General features: G+C 48.0%; 1 protein-coding gene across 6 annotated transcripts in view; it reads left to right on the top strand.

The window, feature by feature from the left end:
• MAP3K13 (mitogen-activated protein kinase kinase kinase 13) overlaps positions 1 to 17,182 on the top strand; it is a 72,942-nt gene that overhangs the window by 50,123 nt on the left and 5,637 nt on the right. For all 6 annotated transcript variants that reach the window (XM_040073995.1, XM_040074002.1, XM_040073998.2 and 3 more), the window contains 10 exons: positions 3,545 to 3,728; positions 3,893 to 4,084; positions 4,959 to 5,117; positions 8,111 to 8,269; positions 9,869 to 9,977; positions 10,545 to 10,654; positions 11,778 to 11,894; positions 12,325 to 12,462; positions 13,435 to 14,164; positions 15,288 to 15,358. In XM_040073995.1, coding sequence (XP_039929929.1) covers positions 3,545 to 3,728; positions 3,893 to 4,084; positions 4,959 to 5,117; positions 8,111 to 8,269; positions 9,869 to 9,977; positions 10,545 to 10,654; positions 11,778 to 11,894; positions 12,325 to 12,462; positions 13,435 to 14,164; positions 15,288 to 15,358 — 1,969 coding nt within the window. The remainder of the gene's footprint in view (positions 1 to 3,544; positions 3,729 to 3,892; positions 4,085 to 4,958; positions 5,118 to 8,110; positions 8,270 to 9,868; positions 9,978 to 10,544; positions 10,655 to 11,777; positions 11,895 to 12,324; positions 12,463 to 13,434; positions 14,165 to 15,287; positions 15,359 to 17,182) is intronic.

Raw genomic sequence — 17,182 nt, 5'->3', positions numbered from 1 at the left:
GAAGAGAGATTAAGATTAGATTAGGAAGAAATCCTTCCCTATGAGGGTGGTGAGGCCCTGGCACTGGGTGCCCAGAGAAGCTGTGGCTGCCCCTGGATCCCTGGAAGTGTCCAAGGCCAGGCTGGACAGGGCTTGGAGCAACCTGGGATGGTGGGAGCTGTCCCTACCCATGGCAGGGGATGGAATGGAATAGACTTTAAGTTCCCTTCCAACCCAAACCATTTAATGTTGCCTGCAGGTGCTTCGTGGTACTTTTTGCTGCTCCCTGGTATCCCTGCCCACCTGCAGGCCCATTCTTTGGGACATGGTGGTTGTGTTGTGGTTGCAAGTAGTAAAAGACAAATAGATTTCATGTCCTTGAGCCAGTATTGCCTTTGAAACTTTGGCTTGTGACTTGGTGAAGGAGGGAAAAGATAAGAACAGCTTTTATATGATTCTGCATTATCTTCTTGTTGAAATTACTGCTTGAGTGTCCTTCCTGACACCCACGTGGTCAACAAGAGGGGTGTGCCTGCTCTTCCCTGCAGGACACGGGCTGGGCAGAGCGTTGGGTCAGCTGGGAGCTGCCACAGGCTCTGTGCTGGTTGATCAAGTGATGCCAAGCGCTGCTTGGTGAGGAGCCATTCCTGCTGGGAATGTTTGCTTTTGTGTTGCTCAGTGCCAGCTGAGTATCTGAGGTTTAAGTACTTGGGGTTTGACCCATAAAATCCCTCCCTCCTGTTTTTCCAGTTGTTTACCCTGATTTCTAAAGGCTGTTGGTGAGTGCAGTCAGGGAGACACTCAGTTCTTTAATTTGCATCTACCGGTTATTTAATTGGGATTGTGGGGCTCCAACGCTAAAACAAGACTTGTTTGTGTTTCCTAGAGACTCATTAGACTTCCCAGCCATTTCCTTTGGATTAAGAAGCTGTCTCCAGGAGCTGCTTTCACCTTCCCTTTCACAGGCTGTGTGTTTACCATCATTGTGAGAGTTTTTGTGTGTACCTGGAGAGCAAGGTGCCTGTCAGAGGGTGCTTGTGCTGAGGGGGTCTGTGTAAACCAGAGATGATGCTTGTCACAGTGCCAGTGCTGGGAAAAACTTCCTCCAAGTAGATTGGTTCAATGGCTCAGGCTGCTCCTGCGTTTCTTCCCCGTGGGAAATAGATTCTCATCATTCTACTCAAATGGTTCTTAATCACCTCAGAAACGCAAGTTCTTGCGCAGTTCCTGCTGCTATTACATTTTAATTTATTTAGGGGAAGTATCCCACTGGTTTCTTAAGGCCCAGAGGAGTCTGACTACTGCACTGTATGTTACCTGTGGTTTGGCTCTTTGTTCTTCTTGATATTCCCAAAGATGTGGGCTGCTTCACAGTCACTACACTGAAACCTCTTTCCTGAATTGTGCCCCTGACAATCAGGACGCAAATGGGGTATGGGAGAGCATCTGTGCTCTGAAATAAGCACAAGATGACTTTGCAGAAAGAACCACATGAACTTTTGCTTACTTTGTTTACAGCCTCTCTCAGCCTTTGCCATTGCAGAGGGAATATTAGAGGAAGGTAATATTACCTGGTAGGGAATATTAAGAGCAAATAGGGTTCCAAGGTGATACAGTTATCCATCACTGCTCACAAACTGTAGATGCTTCATGGAAATGAATGTCAGTGTTCTGTGTCCTGTACAGGAAAGAGAGAATTCCCACAGGTATGGATGGAAAGAGACTTTGAACAACAGGGAATGGCTTCCCTCTGCCAGAGGGTGGGGATAGGACACTTGGGAGGCCCTGGCACAGGTGCCCAGAGAAGCTGTGGCTGCCCCTGGATCCCTGGCAGTGTCCAAGGCCAGGCTGCACAGGGCTTGGAGCAGTCTGGGACAGTGGAAGGAGTCCCTGCCCGTGGCAGGGGGTGGCGCTGGATGGGCTTTAATGTCCCTTCCACCCCAGTCCGTTCCATGATTCTGTGACAGAAACAGCTATTTCAGTGCAACAGAATAGTTTCTATGCTGCCTGTATAGAAAGGCTGTTCATCAACATGCACAAAAATCACCTCTATTTGCCACCTCCTTTCAGAAGTGATGCATTGGTGAATTAAATAGAAATACAGATCTTCCTGATTTAATTATAAATGAATGAATGAATTTTATTAATTGTCTAATTATTTTCTTTTTTTTAAATCTTTTAGCGTTTAAATGTCCAAAGACTTAAATGCCAGGTTATGTTCAGAGCTGCAAGCGGATCCATGAGTGTGGAAAATAGCCTTGTGTCTGGGAAGGAACATGTACTGGGGGTTGAACTCTGCCCTGCCAAGGCAGAGGGAATTTCTGCTGTGGATGAGCATTGTTTTTGTTTTCAGTTCAGTGAGCAGAGGGAGCACTGGGGTCTGGCTCTGGGGGAGAGCTGCTTTTCCATGGCCGTGTCTGGGGAGCGCTCGCTGACAGGAGACAGCAGCACTGCCTGCCTGTCGCAGGAATGATCCAGGGAAAGCTTTGTGCTGGGATCAGCCCACAGACAGTTGGGATATACAAGTTTCCCTTCAGTGATAACAGCATCTGGAATGGACACTGGCATAATCCCAGCTGCGGCCCTGGGAACCCCCCAAACGCCCCGAGTCTGGATGAGAGGAGGACACACCTTTGTAGTTATCTGAAACAGAGATCTGTACAGGTGTGACTTCCTTTTGTTTCAGAAATCCCTGGGTTACTTGTTGGGTTTGTTGCTAAATAATTTATTCTCCAAACTTAGATCTTTATTGAATTACAGTAAATAAACAATTGCCTGCCTTTTATCCTGCTGTTTGTGAGACCTAAGGTAATATCAAGGTGATTGACAGGGAACAGGACTTTCTGTCTTGATGGGTGCAGCTCTCTTGAAGGAGTTTATACAGTGCCACTGGACCACTCCAGCATTATCCTACAAATGTGTGTGGGTACCAAAGAGAAGGAAATGCTTAAGGTTGTTCTGCCTGTTTGACATTGATATACACGATGTTGGTGTGGGAAGGACCTATTTCTGTGCCTGCTGCTGCTGGTTGATGTGCTTTGTGTTGGCTATCTTGGTGGTTGCTGCTCTGTTTTACAGCCTGCCACCTCTGACTTTTATTTCCTATTTTTGTTTATTTCAGGGAGTGAAAAAGACCCTCAATATTTTTTGTATCACTTGTGAATGTTAAATGTTTCTTCTAATCTATGCTTTTCAATGGAGTCCTGCACTTTGTTCGGTGTTGGGGTAGGGGATCTCCTCCCACAATTCCCAGTCCAGGGTCCCTGGTATGGTAAATTGCTGCCTGCCGAGCTGGGCTGGCTCACACAAGTGGTTAGCAGGGTGGTGAAAAAACAGCTGGAAGGATGGGAATGAGCAGGCTGGAGGTGGCTGGGATGGCTGATAGGGTTGTTGGGGCCGAGCACATGTGGTGTGTGCTTCAGCTGTGCCAGGAGAAGGTGTCACCTACTCCCTCCAGAAGAGCCCACCCTGGGGTGCAGGAGGTGGCAGGTGCTACCCTGGTGTGCTCTGACAGTTTTCCCGGTCTTGACCTTTCCCGTTTTCCCTTTTCTTCGCCTGTGCCCAGACACGTGGGAGGTGCCGTTCGAGGAGATCTCGGAGCTGCAGTGGCTGGGCAGCGGGGCACAGGGAGCTGTCTTCCTGGGGAAATTCCGGGCAGAGGAGGTGGCCATCAAGAAAGTGAGGGATCAGAACGAGACCGACATCAAGCACCTGCGGAAGCTCAAGCATCCCAACATTATCGCCTTCAAGTAGGTTGTGACTCTTGTCAGCTTTGTCCGGGCAAGAGCTGTTCGCTCAAGTTCTCCGGGAAGGTTTTTACAGTCCAGGAGCTAAGCTGTGTCTATGACAAAGTGGCCGTCACCCTTCCTGTCCAGTCTGTCTGCTGCTCCTCACTGTGTGTTCTCTTTGACAGGGGAGTTTGCACCCAGGCCCCGTGCTACTGCATCATCATGGAGTACTGTGCCCATGGGCAGCTCTACGAGGTCCTGCGGGCCGGCAGGAAGGTCACCCCACGGCTGCTGGTGGACTGGTCCACAGGGATTGCCAGTGGCATGAACTACCTGCACCTCCACAAAATCATCCATCGAGACCTCAAGTCACCAAAGTGAGTCTCAGCTGCTTAAACATCCCTTAGTTTGGGTTCCTCAAGTCACCAAAGTTAAACATCCCCTAGTTGTGGTTCTTCAGGTCATCAAAGTGAGTCTCAGATGCTTAAATGTCCCCCAGCTGGGCCTATTTTTTCCTTTTCTTAAGTTTAAAGTTTGGTCAAAAGGCTCTACTATTTTTTTCCTCCGTGTTGACTCAAAGCTAATGAGAGTGAAACCATTGCAACTTGTTGGCACTTAACAAGAGTGGAAATTTTACCGGCATCTTCCATGATAAATAGCAGTCAGAAAATATTTAGTGATTTGACGATATCTGTTCTTTTTGTAATGTGGGATATTCTGTTGCCTCGTGCCTTTTTATTTTTCCTTCTTATTCTTCTGTTATTTCCTTGGTTTTCTGGAATGTGTCTTCCTCATTTCTCTGTTGCTTTCTGACTAAAATGTTCTGGCTTCTTTATATTCTTATTCCCTAGATGTTTATTACTTCTTTAGTCTGTGACAGTGCATTAAGATAATGCTCCTAGATGATTTACAGCACAGTTTAAGATACAGCTTTGCCTCTGGATCCTCAGTTACTTGTTAATTTGCAGTTTTATTGAGATTGATTTTTGACTTGTAGCATTAACAAATGCATTTAAGGCACAAAACGCAATCACTCAAAAAGAGCGTGAGAGCTTTTATTGGGGAAAACACAAAATCTTTTCTTTTGTACTGCACTTGTGAGCAGTGTGGCCTCATCAACAGGTTGTGTTGATTAAGAAGGGATTACTCCCTCATCAGCAAGCTGTGTTGATTAAGAAGGGGTTACTCCGGTGGCTGTTACGGTGCAAGAAAAATCACAAAATGCTGACTTCTTTTTTTTCCCTTCTCCAGTGTTTTGGTTACACACACAGATGCAGTGAAGATTTCAGATTTTGGTACATCTAAAGAGCTCAGTGATAAAAGTACCAAGATGTCCTTTGCGGGGACAGTGGCGTGGATGGCCCCGGAGGTGATACGGAATGAGCCTGTGTCCGAGAAGGTGGACATCTGGTGAGTTGTGTTCACGGTCAGGTACCTCCACCTTCTGTTCAGTCCCCTGGTTTCCCAGCACCTTCCATGTCCTCTGCTCATCCTGTGCCTGAGCATGGTTTGCTCTGTGCTGGGCTGTTCCTTTCTCCTTCTGCCTGGTGTCCTGAGCTTTGGTGGGCTCTCATGGAAAGGGAAGTGTCACAGGGTTGCTGGCTGGGTGCTGACCTGCAGGTTCCAGCTAAGGCTCAGTGCAGACAGTCTGTCCTGCAGGAAGCAAATGCAGAATTTCTTCCCTGTGTCATTATCCAGCCCAGAGCTTTCTGCCAGTGCTGTGCTCAGGGCCCCCTCAGCAGCCTCCACTGCCAGGGTGGTTTTCCACCATTCCTGTCCCCCTTCAAGGCCACGCTGGAGCTGTGGGGAGGCCCCTGCTCTGCTCCCCACCCCCTTGTGCTTCCTGCACACCAGGCTGGTTGTTGCGTGGGCAGCCCCAGGATTACAGTCCAGCAAATCCAATCCCGGATCCAAGAGGGAGGAAACCAGGATAGGTTGTAAGAATTTTGGAACCTGTTTCCATTGACGTGGAGCATGCTCTGTGTCCAAAGGAACACAAAGAATGGTTCAGTCTCTGAGCTATTAAAAATGCTTGAGAGGGCTCAGCCTTGGAGCTCCTTTGGAAAGCCTCTCCACAGGTTTCAGAGGCCTCAAGGGAGCTGCATCTCTGTTTCTGCCTCATTATTTCTGCATATTCAATGTCAGCAGCCAGGACAAATGCCCTTCTCCCTGCTTTATAGCCAGGAGGGATTTTACTTCCTGTGGTTTTTCAGCTTCAGTTGTTGTCCCTTCCCTGGCAGGGCAGGGAGCTGCTGGACAAAGCCATGGGTGGTCCAGGGTGCAGTGGAGTCAGGAGCTGCTGCTGGAGTTCTAGCTCGGGGCTGGGCTTGACCTGAAGGGCAAGATTTCCTGCAGGGAAGGTGCTGTCACCTGTGGCGTGCAGCTGCTCTTGTGCCCACGGTGTCCTGTGTGTTTATTTGGATGTCCAGGTTGCAGCACAGCCGGCTCCTGTGGGGGGAACACTTGGGTTGTTCTGGAAAGAGAGCACACCCAGCATTTGTCTGCTGAACCCTCCCTTTGAATCACAGGATAGTGAGGATGAGTGGTGCTGGATCTCTACCCTCAGCTTTCTGTCCTTTAGAGTGGTTTATGTTCAGGAGTATTTCACAGAGTATCCTGTGAATAAAACCTTTGCTCCTTCCCTCAGTGGTGTGGAGATGTTGCTCTTTGGTGCTAGTTCCGCTGGAGTTCACAGCAGTGGTGATTGCTCAGACTCTCTCTTGCCATCCATTCCTCCCTCCAGATGAATAAAAATGATGATCATGAATGCTGCCAACAAATGAGAACAGTTCCTGAGCTGCTTATATGTCTGCTCTCTCTCATCTCTAACAGCATGCAGAAAAAAAATCTGTAATCTTATCAGGAGTCTTGGAAATCCTTTGTCAGTTCTTAGTCATAACAAATATGAAATCAGATGTGCTTTCTCTGGTAGTTCGTCCAACCTCCTGGGTCTCGGCTTTCCTGCAGCCCACAAAAAAGAATTTTGCGGCGAGAAATACTCAAAATCTGCTTGTTTGTTGCTTTTTATTTTAGCACATAACTTGAAGCCAATGGGCTTTTAAAGTGCAGTGTTTTTAACATGAAGTTATGTCCTGACTGATGGTTGTTCACACCTGCTAGGTTGTCCTTTAAAAGTTCTTCTGTACTTAACTAAAAGCACTGGATATTGGTACACGCCAGAAAAACCCTTCTCACCTTTCCCCTGGCTGTAGTCTCCAGCTTGGCAGGGTTGGTGTCCCACAGAGGAATGGGACATGGAGTAAGGTGGCACGCCTGGCTTGGAAATGGAGATGGTTGTGCCTCACCTGGATCACAGCCCAGTGTTGATGTGCAGTAACAGTGGTGGTGGCTCTCAGCAGCATTTTATTTACTTCTGTATTGGCTGGTTTGGTGCTTCCTTGGTGTTTTATCGGGTGATGATTGTATACAAAACAAGTATTTGCTGTTAAAAATTAAGGGTTTGGTTCTTTCTGGTAACTTCATTAAGGAAGAGAAACAAAGTAAATTTTCTTACCCACATCTTTCAGCTCTTGTAGGAGGTTCTTTCCCTCACTGAGTTCTCTTAATGGTGTTTTTGTTTTGTTTTGTTTTTTGTTTTGTTTTGTTTTGTTTTTTGGTTGTTTTTTTTTTCCCCTTTATCCTTCCTTTCTTCAGAACAAAAGGAATATCAGATGAGGTTCTTTCCCTCACTGAGTTCTCTTAATGTTTTTTTTTTTTTTTTCTTTTTTTTTTTTTTTTTTTTTTCCTTTTTTTTTTCTTTATCCTTCCTTTCTTCAGAACAAAAGGAGTATCAGATGAGACCTCATGTGCTTTTGGTACTGACAGTTATGCAAGTAGCATTTGTTTCCTAATTTCTGTGTTGCAGTAGTTGTAGTGCTGAGTCTCAAACCTTGAAACTCTTACCTGCAACTACAGGTAACAGCAGAGGGAGCCTTTGGTTAGGGAAAAGAAAACAAAGCCAGTTAAATGAAATGTAAAAAAGCCATAAAACCTTTGTTATTTTGTCTCTGTACGACACTTGTCTGTGCAGCAGTCAATCATCTGTTCTTACCAGCAAGAACAGTCCAAAGCCTATCTGAGAGTAGACTTTGGAGTCTTTTCATTGAACAGGAGCAAGACTTAATCTGTACAGAAAATGTGCTTTCAGGATCTTTAAAATCTCACAAAGAAGCAGGAAAGGGTGGGTGAAAATCGGTGTGGTTTTGTGCCCGGCCCAGTGCTGGACACAGGAGTTACCTGGTGTGTTAAAAACCACTGTTCCACCTACTTGCAGTTTTGGACCAGACACTCCTATTTCCCTATTTTGCCCAACAAACTGTTTTGTTTTTTTTTTTCAAGCTCCAGATGTTTCTGTTAACAGCTGCTGTGTGAACTTGATTTATCCTGGTTTATTTCTTCATCAGGTCCTTTGGGGTGGTTTTGTGGGAGCTGCTCACGGGAGAGATTCCCTACAAGGACGTGGACTCTTCGGCCATCATTTGGGGAGTGGGCAGTAACAGCCTCCACCTTCCCGTCCCTTCCACCTGCCCAGATGGCTTCAAAATCCTCATGAAGCAAACCTGGTAAGAGCCTGAACCCCACACAGCACAGACCTAGGGCTGGCTCCCAGCAAAACCTGTGAAAGTCATGGTGGGAATATGGAGCCTGGAGCAGAGGACTCTTAGATACTCTCACACTTGTCCTGAGAGCAAGAAGTTGTAACATTTTGGGTTCTGCTTCCTTGTGGCAGCAGGCCTGGAGCCCAGGACATCTTTAAGAGCCTTTGCAGAGGTTGTTGCTTTGCTGTAGCAAAGTAGGGGATAAAAGGTGATTCTGTGGGAAGACAAAAGGAGCTGGAAGGAAAGTAGGAGAAAAATTCCTTGAGGCCACATCCAGAGTGAAGGGAACTGATTTTTTCACTTGGAAAACCCCTTGTAAGCAACTCGCTTTTGGGCTAGACAAAGAGAAATATGAGCTTTCTGTCTGGAACACAGATTTTCCAGGTTCAGATATGGAAAATGCTTTCAGTTTCCTTTTTTTACCAGATTAGAGTTGAAGTTCTCTGTTTTGGGTTTCACACTGGCGCTTTGTCCTTGTAATTACATCTTGACACGGTGTAAAGGGTCTTCCAGCATTTTCCCACTCCGTGGGTTTTACCAGCCATCCTCTCCATGGCACAGAGGGGACAACAGGACAGAGCGTGTGTGGATCTTTCCCATGGCTGTTCATCCTGAGCTGCAGCAGTCGGCTGTGGCAGCTTGTGCAGCTCGGTACAATGGAGTACCTACAAACACTTGTATCCCCACCTAGTGGAAGGAGGTGGTTGGTCGGGGAGAGGAGGTTCAAGAAGCTGCTCTTGCCCTGTGCGAGGTGGATTCAGTCCTGAAACTCAAGTGCTGGTCCTTTTTCTTAAAAATCCAAACATTTTTGTACTTTTCTGTGATGTTTAGTACATTGCAGTACTCAGGCATGTGTTGTGTGACAGCTCACAGACCTTTAGTGCCTAGAAGCACCCTGAATGTAAGTTTTCATTTCTACTAGATCGAGTCTTCCCATTACAAAATTTGGAAATTGATGGGACAACAAACCAAAGTATGTTTCTTCTTGACAAGCAGGTTAGGATAGAAACTGAACCTGTTCCTATCTTTCACTCTGTAGTTGTATTTTCTGGTCTTAAAGATTTTGCACCTCTTTGGTTTTTTCAGAATGGGTAATCACAAAACCACCTCTAATACAATTAAATTGTATTCAGCAAAAGAGAAAACCAGAAAAGCTCCTTTGCTCTAACCTGTCAGCTGGTTCAGAGAATAGGATCTATTGAAACCCTTTCAGAAGAGCAGGAGAGGCTGGCAGTGCTCATCCCTCACCCAGGAGGGCAGGAGAGGTTGGCAGTGCCCATCCCTCACCCAGGAAGGCAGGAGAGCAGGAGAGGCTGGCAGTGCCCATCCCTCACCCAGGAGGGCAGGAGAGGCTGGCAGTGCTCATCTTTCACCCCAGGAGGGCAGGAGAGGCTGGCAGTGCTCATCCCTCACCCAGAAGGGCAGGAGAGGCTGGCAGTGCTCATCCCTCACCCCAGGAGGGCAGGAGAGGCTGGCAGTGCCCATCCCTCACCCCAGGAGGGCAGGAGAGGCTGGCAGTGCCCATCCCTCACCTCACCCCTGGCTGTTTCTGTTTGCTTTCAGGCAGAGCAAGCCCCGGAACCGTCCGTCCTTCCGGCAGACACTGATGCACCTGGACATCGCCTCTGCTGATGTGCTGGCTACTCCTCAGGAAACCTACTTCAAGTCCCAGGTAACTGGGGAAAGGCTGTAGCCTGTGGGTGCTGGAATTAGCTCCAAGAATCTGATTTTGGAGGGTGCATTGAGTAGAGGAAGTCTGGATCCATTATTTCAGTTTGATTCTTGGGGAGCAGCAGCCTGATGGGTGTTTGAAAATCTTTTACCCAAACTTTCCCAAGCTGAGACTTCTGCTGCAGGCCTTCAAGGGGCAAATAAAATATCACTCTAGGCAGGCATCATCATGGAGCTTTCAAAATCATGAGCCTTTCTACTTATGTTCTCTGCCAAAAGTAAAGAAAATGTTCTCTTAGAACAAGAAAGACTCTAAGAATTTAAAAAAAAATGCAGATATGTTTTAAATTCTCTGTTTGGAGTACAAAATTGTAAATACCATTTGAGAATGCTGGCACTAAATGTGCTGCGGTGTCGTTACCCAAAATAATTCAGCTAACACAAATACATTCTCAACCCAAAGGTGTAATTTCCTGCAGACGCAAAGAACATTGCCCAAGAGTTTTTCTGTGCTGCACCTACAGATCCCAATTCTTTGTAAATAGCTAAAAGTAAATTGCTTTCCTAGGCTGAATGGAGAGAAGAAGTGAAGAAACATTTTGAGAAAATTAAAAGTGAAGGAACTTGTATCCACCGGCTGGATGAAGAATTGATTCGCCGTCGAAGAGAAGAGCTGAGGTGTGTTCACAGCCTTTGTTTTTTCCTGTTTGCTTTTCCCATCCAGCCTTCCCTTCCCTCACTTCTTCTCACAAGGCCTCCTGCTCCAGCCCCTGATTCTTTTTATTCTCCTCTTGTACTGAGGTTCCCAAAATAGGACCCAGTATTCCTGGTGGCGTAAATTTGGGCAGCCTAAATTCCTTGTGAACCTGGAAACCAAAATTCCCGTGGTCATGGCCTAAGCCATGAGCATTGCTTGGATGATGGGAAGCTGGAGAGAAGCAGTGGGAACTGCCACTGTTCTTGGGCAGCCTCAGCTGTTTGCTCCAGGCAAAGTGGAAAAGGCTTGTGTGTTTCCCAGGGAATATTTTTGCCTGAGAATTGGTGTTTGTGATAACAGCACTGAAGCAGATACAGCCATCTCAGTGGGAAATCCATCCTGAGGTTGGCTATGAGCTTTCTCTGCCCTGATATTTTCTTTGGGTTAGTTATGCCAGAGAAGTGAACATACTTCATGTGAACAGCCCGCTGAAATGCATTTTGAACATTAGACCAACTTAAAAATGAAAGCAGGAGGTTTATTTAAAGAAGGGAAAGTGGTTCCTCCTGTGATACAAATTTGCAAATGCAGTTGACAGAGAAACAAAAAACGCTAAGAAGCAGTTCTGTGTCAAACCTGAGGAGCCAAAGGGCACTTGGCTGGGCAATTTGATGCAGCGGTTGTTCAGTGTTCCCTGTCCCCAGGGAACTTTGTGGGGACACCCTGCTGTTAGTGAAATACAGACATATGACTTCTTTCTTATTTCTGTAGAGGCTGGTTTAGCCCCTTCTCTGTGCAAACAGGCTGAACTAGGCTTGGCCAGAGGGCTTCTGGGTGTGTGTGAGGCATTTGCATCTCTTCCAGGGAGAAGTGCTGCCACTCTTTCAAGGCTGTTAAACACTTTCTAAACCATACCATGATTTATTGCTGTGTCAGGCTCTTAATCAATCATCATTCACTGTCAGCTGTATCTGGGATTCAGTGCAGTACAGCTGGCAAATTTGACTTTTAAAAGGCCTTTTCCTAAAGCACCTGTACTTTTCCTCATTCTCTTCTCTTGGCCCATGGAAGTCAGGCTGAAATAAAGCCTTTTCTGCCTTTCAGACACGCATTAGACATCCGTGAGCACTACGAGAGGAAGCTGGAGCGAGCCAATAACCTGTACATGGAGCTCAGTGCTATCATGCTGCAGCTGGAGGTGCGGGAGAAGGAGCTCATCAAGTACGTGTCTGGGGATGTGCACGTGGCAGTGTGCGCACAGCACAGCACAAACAGCGCTTCCTGTCTAAACTGGACGCTGGCACTTGTAGATTTAGTGTCCCCTGACAACCTACAAAGGTTAGGGAATTGCTGGTGAGCAGGGAGAGGTCCCTTTGGAGTGAATTCCTGCAGGTCACTGGCAGTGGTTACTGGCTTGGAGAAAGGCACCTTCCCATTTGGTGCTGGCATCCTTTGGCCCCTGTGTGAAGGGAACGGCGCTGCTGCTCCTGGGCTGTGTGCCAGGGCCCTGTCCCTGCAGAAGGAATTTAGAAGTGTCTGTGTCCTTTCCCAGCAGAGCAATCAGGCATGCAGTGTGTTCCTGTCCAGTGGGAGCAGCAGGTGGAGAGAGAGACAACTGATGTGATTTATTTTTTTTCCCCTGATGTTTCAGGAGGGAACAAGCAGTGGAAAAGAAATACCCTGGGACTTATAAACGCCACCCAGTCAGACCAATAATCCACCCCAACACAGTGGAGAAGTTGATGAAGAGGAAAGGGGTCTCCCATAAACCAGGCAGCCAGACCAAACGGTGAGAAGTAACAACTCTGTGTCAGAGCCAGTGGTAGATCCCCACTGGGCAGTTCCATCCCTTTGAGCCTGATGAATGCAGGGTGGGACAAAGGGGTTTCACACTTGAGCCTGGTCTGATCCTCAGAACCTTAATTATCTAATTATCTTAAGGTGAAAGGGATGAATTCTGCCATCCTTACCACCTGGACAGCTCTCTGGAACCATGGAATCACAGGGATGTGTGTTGAATGAATTAATTGTTGGTCCTTGTGATTTTTGAGCAAATGATGGTGCTTGGACAGGAGGTAGCCCTTGTGCTTTCTCAAATTCCTAACTGTCCAAGATCATCCTTGACTTGGATGGGAATAAGCAGGGTAAGGGATTTTGGAAATCAGGCAAGCCTCAGGAAGGATGGATTCATTGTTAAGGGATTAATTTGGGATTTGAGATTTGGGAATTCATGCTGTCCTTTCAGTTATTTCTCTTCTGCATGACTTTTAGATAGGGAGATTATTTTTTCCTAGAGGAGTTGTCTTAGTCTTTACTTTTTTGGGGATTTCCAGGAGTTAGTCCAGATTACCAGTGAATAATCACTTCTGAATTAATATCCCCACATGGCTCTTAGATGAGCAGCCTGATTACCACCATTGTACATCCACAGAGTGAGAGCCATGCTCTATTCCAAGGCCCTGGGTGGGAGCTATTTTGGGAGAGAACATCAAAATAAGAGCGGAAAAGGAGAGCGTGTGACAGCTATTGGAAAAAACAGCGAGATGGGAGCACAGGCAAGACGGGCTGAACAGAAAGGACATTGAGTGGAGAGAATCACAGGGACCAAAATGCAGGAGCCAAGCAGCTGAAGGGGAGAGCAGCCTGTAGATTTTAGGAAGCAGCATGCTTTTGGCTCCAGCTGCTTCTTCATCCTGGCTCTGGGCTGGCGTCACTTCTTTGTTCGTGGCTTGACCTGTAACTTCTTCTCCCTGTCTCCCAGGCCAGATCTACTGAAGTCAGAGGGCATACCCAGCACAGAAGCAGCGTCCAATGGCTCCCCAGTCTCAGGAAGTCCCAAGATGTCAACCCTGAGTGGCAAAAGCCGGTACCGCAGCAAGCCCCGGCACCGCCGAGGGAACAGCAAAGGCAGCTACAACGAATTCGCAGGGATCTTGAAAAACCAGCCGGCGCAAGACGATGCCCCCCAGCCTGGCCCTCCCCACCCTCCCCACGCCCCCGGAGCGCCGCAGCAGCCCGGCCACGGTCCCCAGGGGCAGCACTCGCGGCTGCACGCCCACGGGCAGGACATCGCCACCTGCGCCAACAACCTGCGGTACTTCGGCCCCGCGGCCGCGCTGCGCAGCCCCCTCAGCAACCACGCCCAGCGCCGCGTGTCCGGCTCCAGCCCCGACCTCATCTCCACCGCCGTGGAGGCCGACTGCCGCCGCGGCCTGGACGGCGAGGACGGCGCGGCCGAGCGCTGGGAGCGCTGCCCGGCGGATCCCTACGATCCCTGCCTGCAGTGCAGGGATGAGGACGGTGGCCGGGCGCAGATGGCGCCTGTTGAACCCGCGGGGAGCCGCCCCCAGTCCCCAGCGTCCGCGTCCCTCTACGAGAGCGCGCAGTTCATGGAGAAGCTGGAGGAGCAGGGCACGGCGGCGTCCGCCCTGGGCGCTCCCCAGCACTTGGCTTCCTCAGGGCTGCCCTGCAAGGCAAGATCCCTCCAGAAGGTGAGGGCGGAGCACTGGGGTTTGAAGATGCGGCTTTGGTAGGGCCTGGTTCTTGGTTTCGTCAATTCGTTTGAGTTGCAACTTGTTCCACCGATTTTTTTGATTTTGATTCTCGAAATGCTTTCAAGCCTTTCTCCAAAGGAAGGGTTAAATGCGTTCTTTAAATTGTTCTGTAATATCACGTGAGAGTTTCTTTGAGAATCTGCGGTGCTGCTGTGTCTCAGGGCAAAGATTCAACATTTGCCATGGTCTTGAGGACATCCCTTTTGCTGCACTTGCCAGGAGTTGTCCCGCTACGCTGAAAGTCATAGTTCTCCTGTGTGTTGTGCTGATTTTGCAAGAGTAAAAAGGAGGTTATGGCACACTTGTTCAGAAGCAGCTCTTTGTTCCTCCTGCTTCCATCCAGATGGTGAGAGAAGTAAGAACCAGTCTGAGTTCAAAGAGCAGGAAAACTGGGCCTGGCTGGAAAAGTCAGGGAAAATAGCATAATTACCAGACCAAGAGTGTGCTTTGGCCCCAGCATGAAGGAAGTAGGACCTTGGAAGACAAGGGGATGGGATGAGATAAAGGCTTAATCTGAGTGAGGGGCTGACAGGTTGGATGGGATAGAAGGAGGCTGTAAAAAAAACAACAGTGTGGGGGTAGATTTGGATGGGAGAAGGAGAATAAAAGGCTCTATGCTCACTGAGGTATGGAACAAATCCCAAGTTCTCCTAGCTGGTGAAACCCATTGGCAAAGGCTGTGTCATCCTCCATCCTGCTCTATTGATGGGCTGTGGTAGAAGAGGGCAAAGCCAAGAGTGCCAAATCACCTCCATAATTTATGTGGTTTTCTGTGTAATACTAATTACTTGATTTGCTTCAGTGAGAATCTGGAACGTTCTGTACTCCATACCTGCTAAAATACTCCAGTGCATTTCCCAGTCAGTCACTCCAGACTCGGGAATAGCAGCCTTGAGGTTCCTGGTAGACAATGTCTGAATCAGTGCTCCTGACACAGGCTGTTTCCTGCAGCCTGTAGGTTTTTCACCGTTCTGCAGTGACTTTGTCCTGGAGGGCCAAGGGTCAGCCATGTTTGAACTTCCTCAGATGTGACACCCTTTTTGTCCTTGTTTTCTGCCAGAGCGGGGATGAGTCGTCAGAGGAGGAGGAGGGCGAAGTTGACAGTGAAGTGGAGTTTCCTCGTAGGCAAAGGTAAAAGGTGAATTCACTCTAATCTCTCTTTGGTGGGACAAAACTGAGGAGAACTCTCATAGCAGCTGCACACCAGCACTGAAAGTGGTGAAGGTGTTGGCAAAAGAACAGAATCCCATTCAGTGTGTCCCATCCACCCTCAGCTGACCCCTCATGTCCACTTGCTGTTCCAGCCCATCCTGAGATGTTCTCTCTGGCCCAGCTTTCCTGCTGCAGGCTGTTTGCAGCACAACTTGGTCACACTTGATAATGTTGTTCTGCCTCTATAAATCAGCTGCTGCAGCTGTTTCACCAGGATCAGACTTCATGGATGTGGGAACCCTTTGTGGGCTACTCCCAGTGTTGTTTATTAATTGTTGCTGCAGTGGGGAAGACTCCAGCCCAGCACCTTTATAGCTGAATTCAGATAAGATTGCAGAGCTAAGTGGTAACAGCAGGTGAAATTTGATGGCGTTGCCTGTAAAATAAGACTTGGGGGGAGTGTTCCTACATAAGCCTGGGGAACAGCAGGATTTACAGTCCTGTGCTCGCAAAAGACATCATGGACTTGGTGCTGTAGCTTCGTGAAAGCAGCTGCTTGAAGTGCAGGAGTGATGCAGTAGGCAAACAGGTTACAGGTTTGATTCAAAGCAGCAGAGAAGAAAATAAAATCTTGTCTCCTCTTGTGTGCATCCACAGCACACCTGAAGCTTAAATCCTAAAGTCCCCTTCATTGCCCCAGCTCAAAGACCACAGTAAAGTTTGGAAGGGTACTGAGAAGTGTGACAAGAGTGGTTAGGAATGGTTTCTGTAGAAGAAGAGATTAAACCCGTGTGAAATGGGTTGTGAAAGAGGCAACACCGGAGGTGCATGAAATTGTAATTTATGTGGAGAAAATAGACAAGGAATGATTCTTCAAATTCATGTTGGGGCAGCCAGTGAAGCAAATGGGTCTTTAAAACGAACAAAAGGAAGTGCTTTTTCCATCCGGAGCATTTTCAGATGTGGAGCTCATTGTCAAGGTGTGTTGTGGAAATCAGACCATGAAGAGCCGTAAGTGCAGAATTTCTGGAGTGTGGATGACTGTTAGCATTGTCATCTGGGTTTGAGCTTCTGCTCGGAAGTCAGATCTGCTGGGAGAAAGCAGGCTCTGTCTGCATACCCTGTTCTCATACTTCTCCCAGATTATTCCTTCCTGCCTGGGGTTGAAGGAAGAATGCTGGGCTGGATGAGTTATGTGACTCATACAGTTCCTGTGTGATGTTGTTTCCTCTGTGATTTACTAACTTGGAAGATCAGGAGGACAAATTGCCTGTGCCGTGTGATGCCCAGTTGTGGGTCTCCTGGCATGTTCCCTCAGTTGATGTGTTGCCCCATTGCTGTTGAATCCCAGCACAAGGCCGTGGTCAAGTAACTGTGAGCTTATTTCGTGAGTGGATGGTCCTAAATCCTGCCTGGCTTTTGGGATGGCTGCCAGGTGATGCAGGTATTCCCAGGTGAGTTAGCTTGAACTCACAGAATCACTGGACTGGAAAAGACCTTTAAGATCATCCAGTCCAACCCACCCCTAACACCTCAACTAATCCATGGCACTGAGTGCCACATCCAATCTTTTTATAAAAGCATCCAGGGATGGTGACTCCACCACCTCCCCAGGCAGACAATTCCAGTATTTTATCACCCTTTCTGTAAAAAACTTTTTCCTAATATCCAACCTGTATTTCCCTTGGCACAGCTTGAGACTGTGTCCTCTTGTTCTGTCAGTTGCTGCTGGATAAAGAGACCAACCCCCAGCTGACCACAGCCACCTTTCAGGGAGTTGTGGAGAGTGATACGGTCACCCCT

Source organism: Hirundo rustica, chromosome 10 (genome assembly GCF_015227805.2).
Source record: "Hirundo rustica isolate bHirRus1 chromosome 10, bHirRus1.pri.v3, whole genome shotgun sequence".
Taxonomy (NCBI): Eukaryota; Metazoa; Chordata; class Aves; order Passeriformes; family Hirundinidae; genus Hirundo; species Hirundo rustica.
This window is presented reverse-complemented; position numbering and strand designations above follow the sequence as displayed.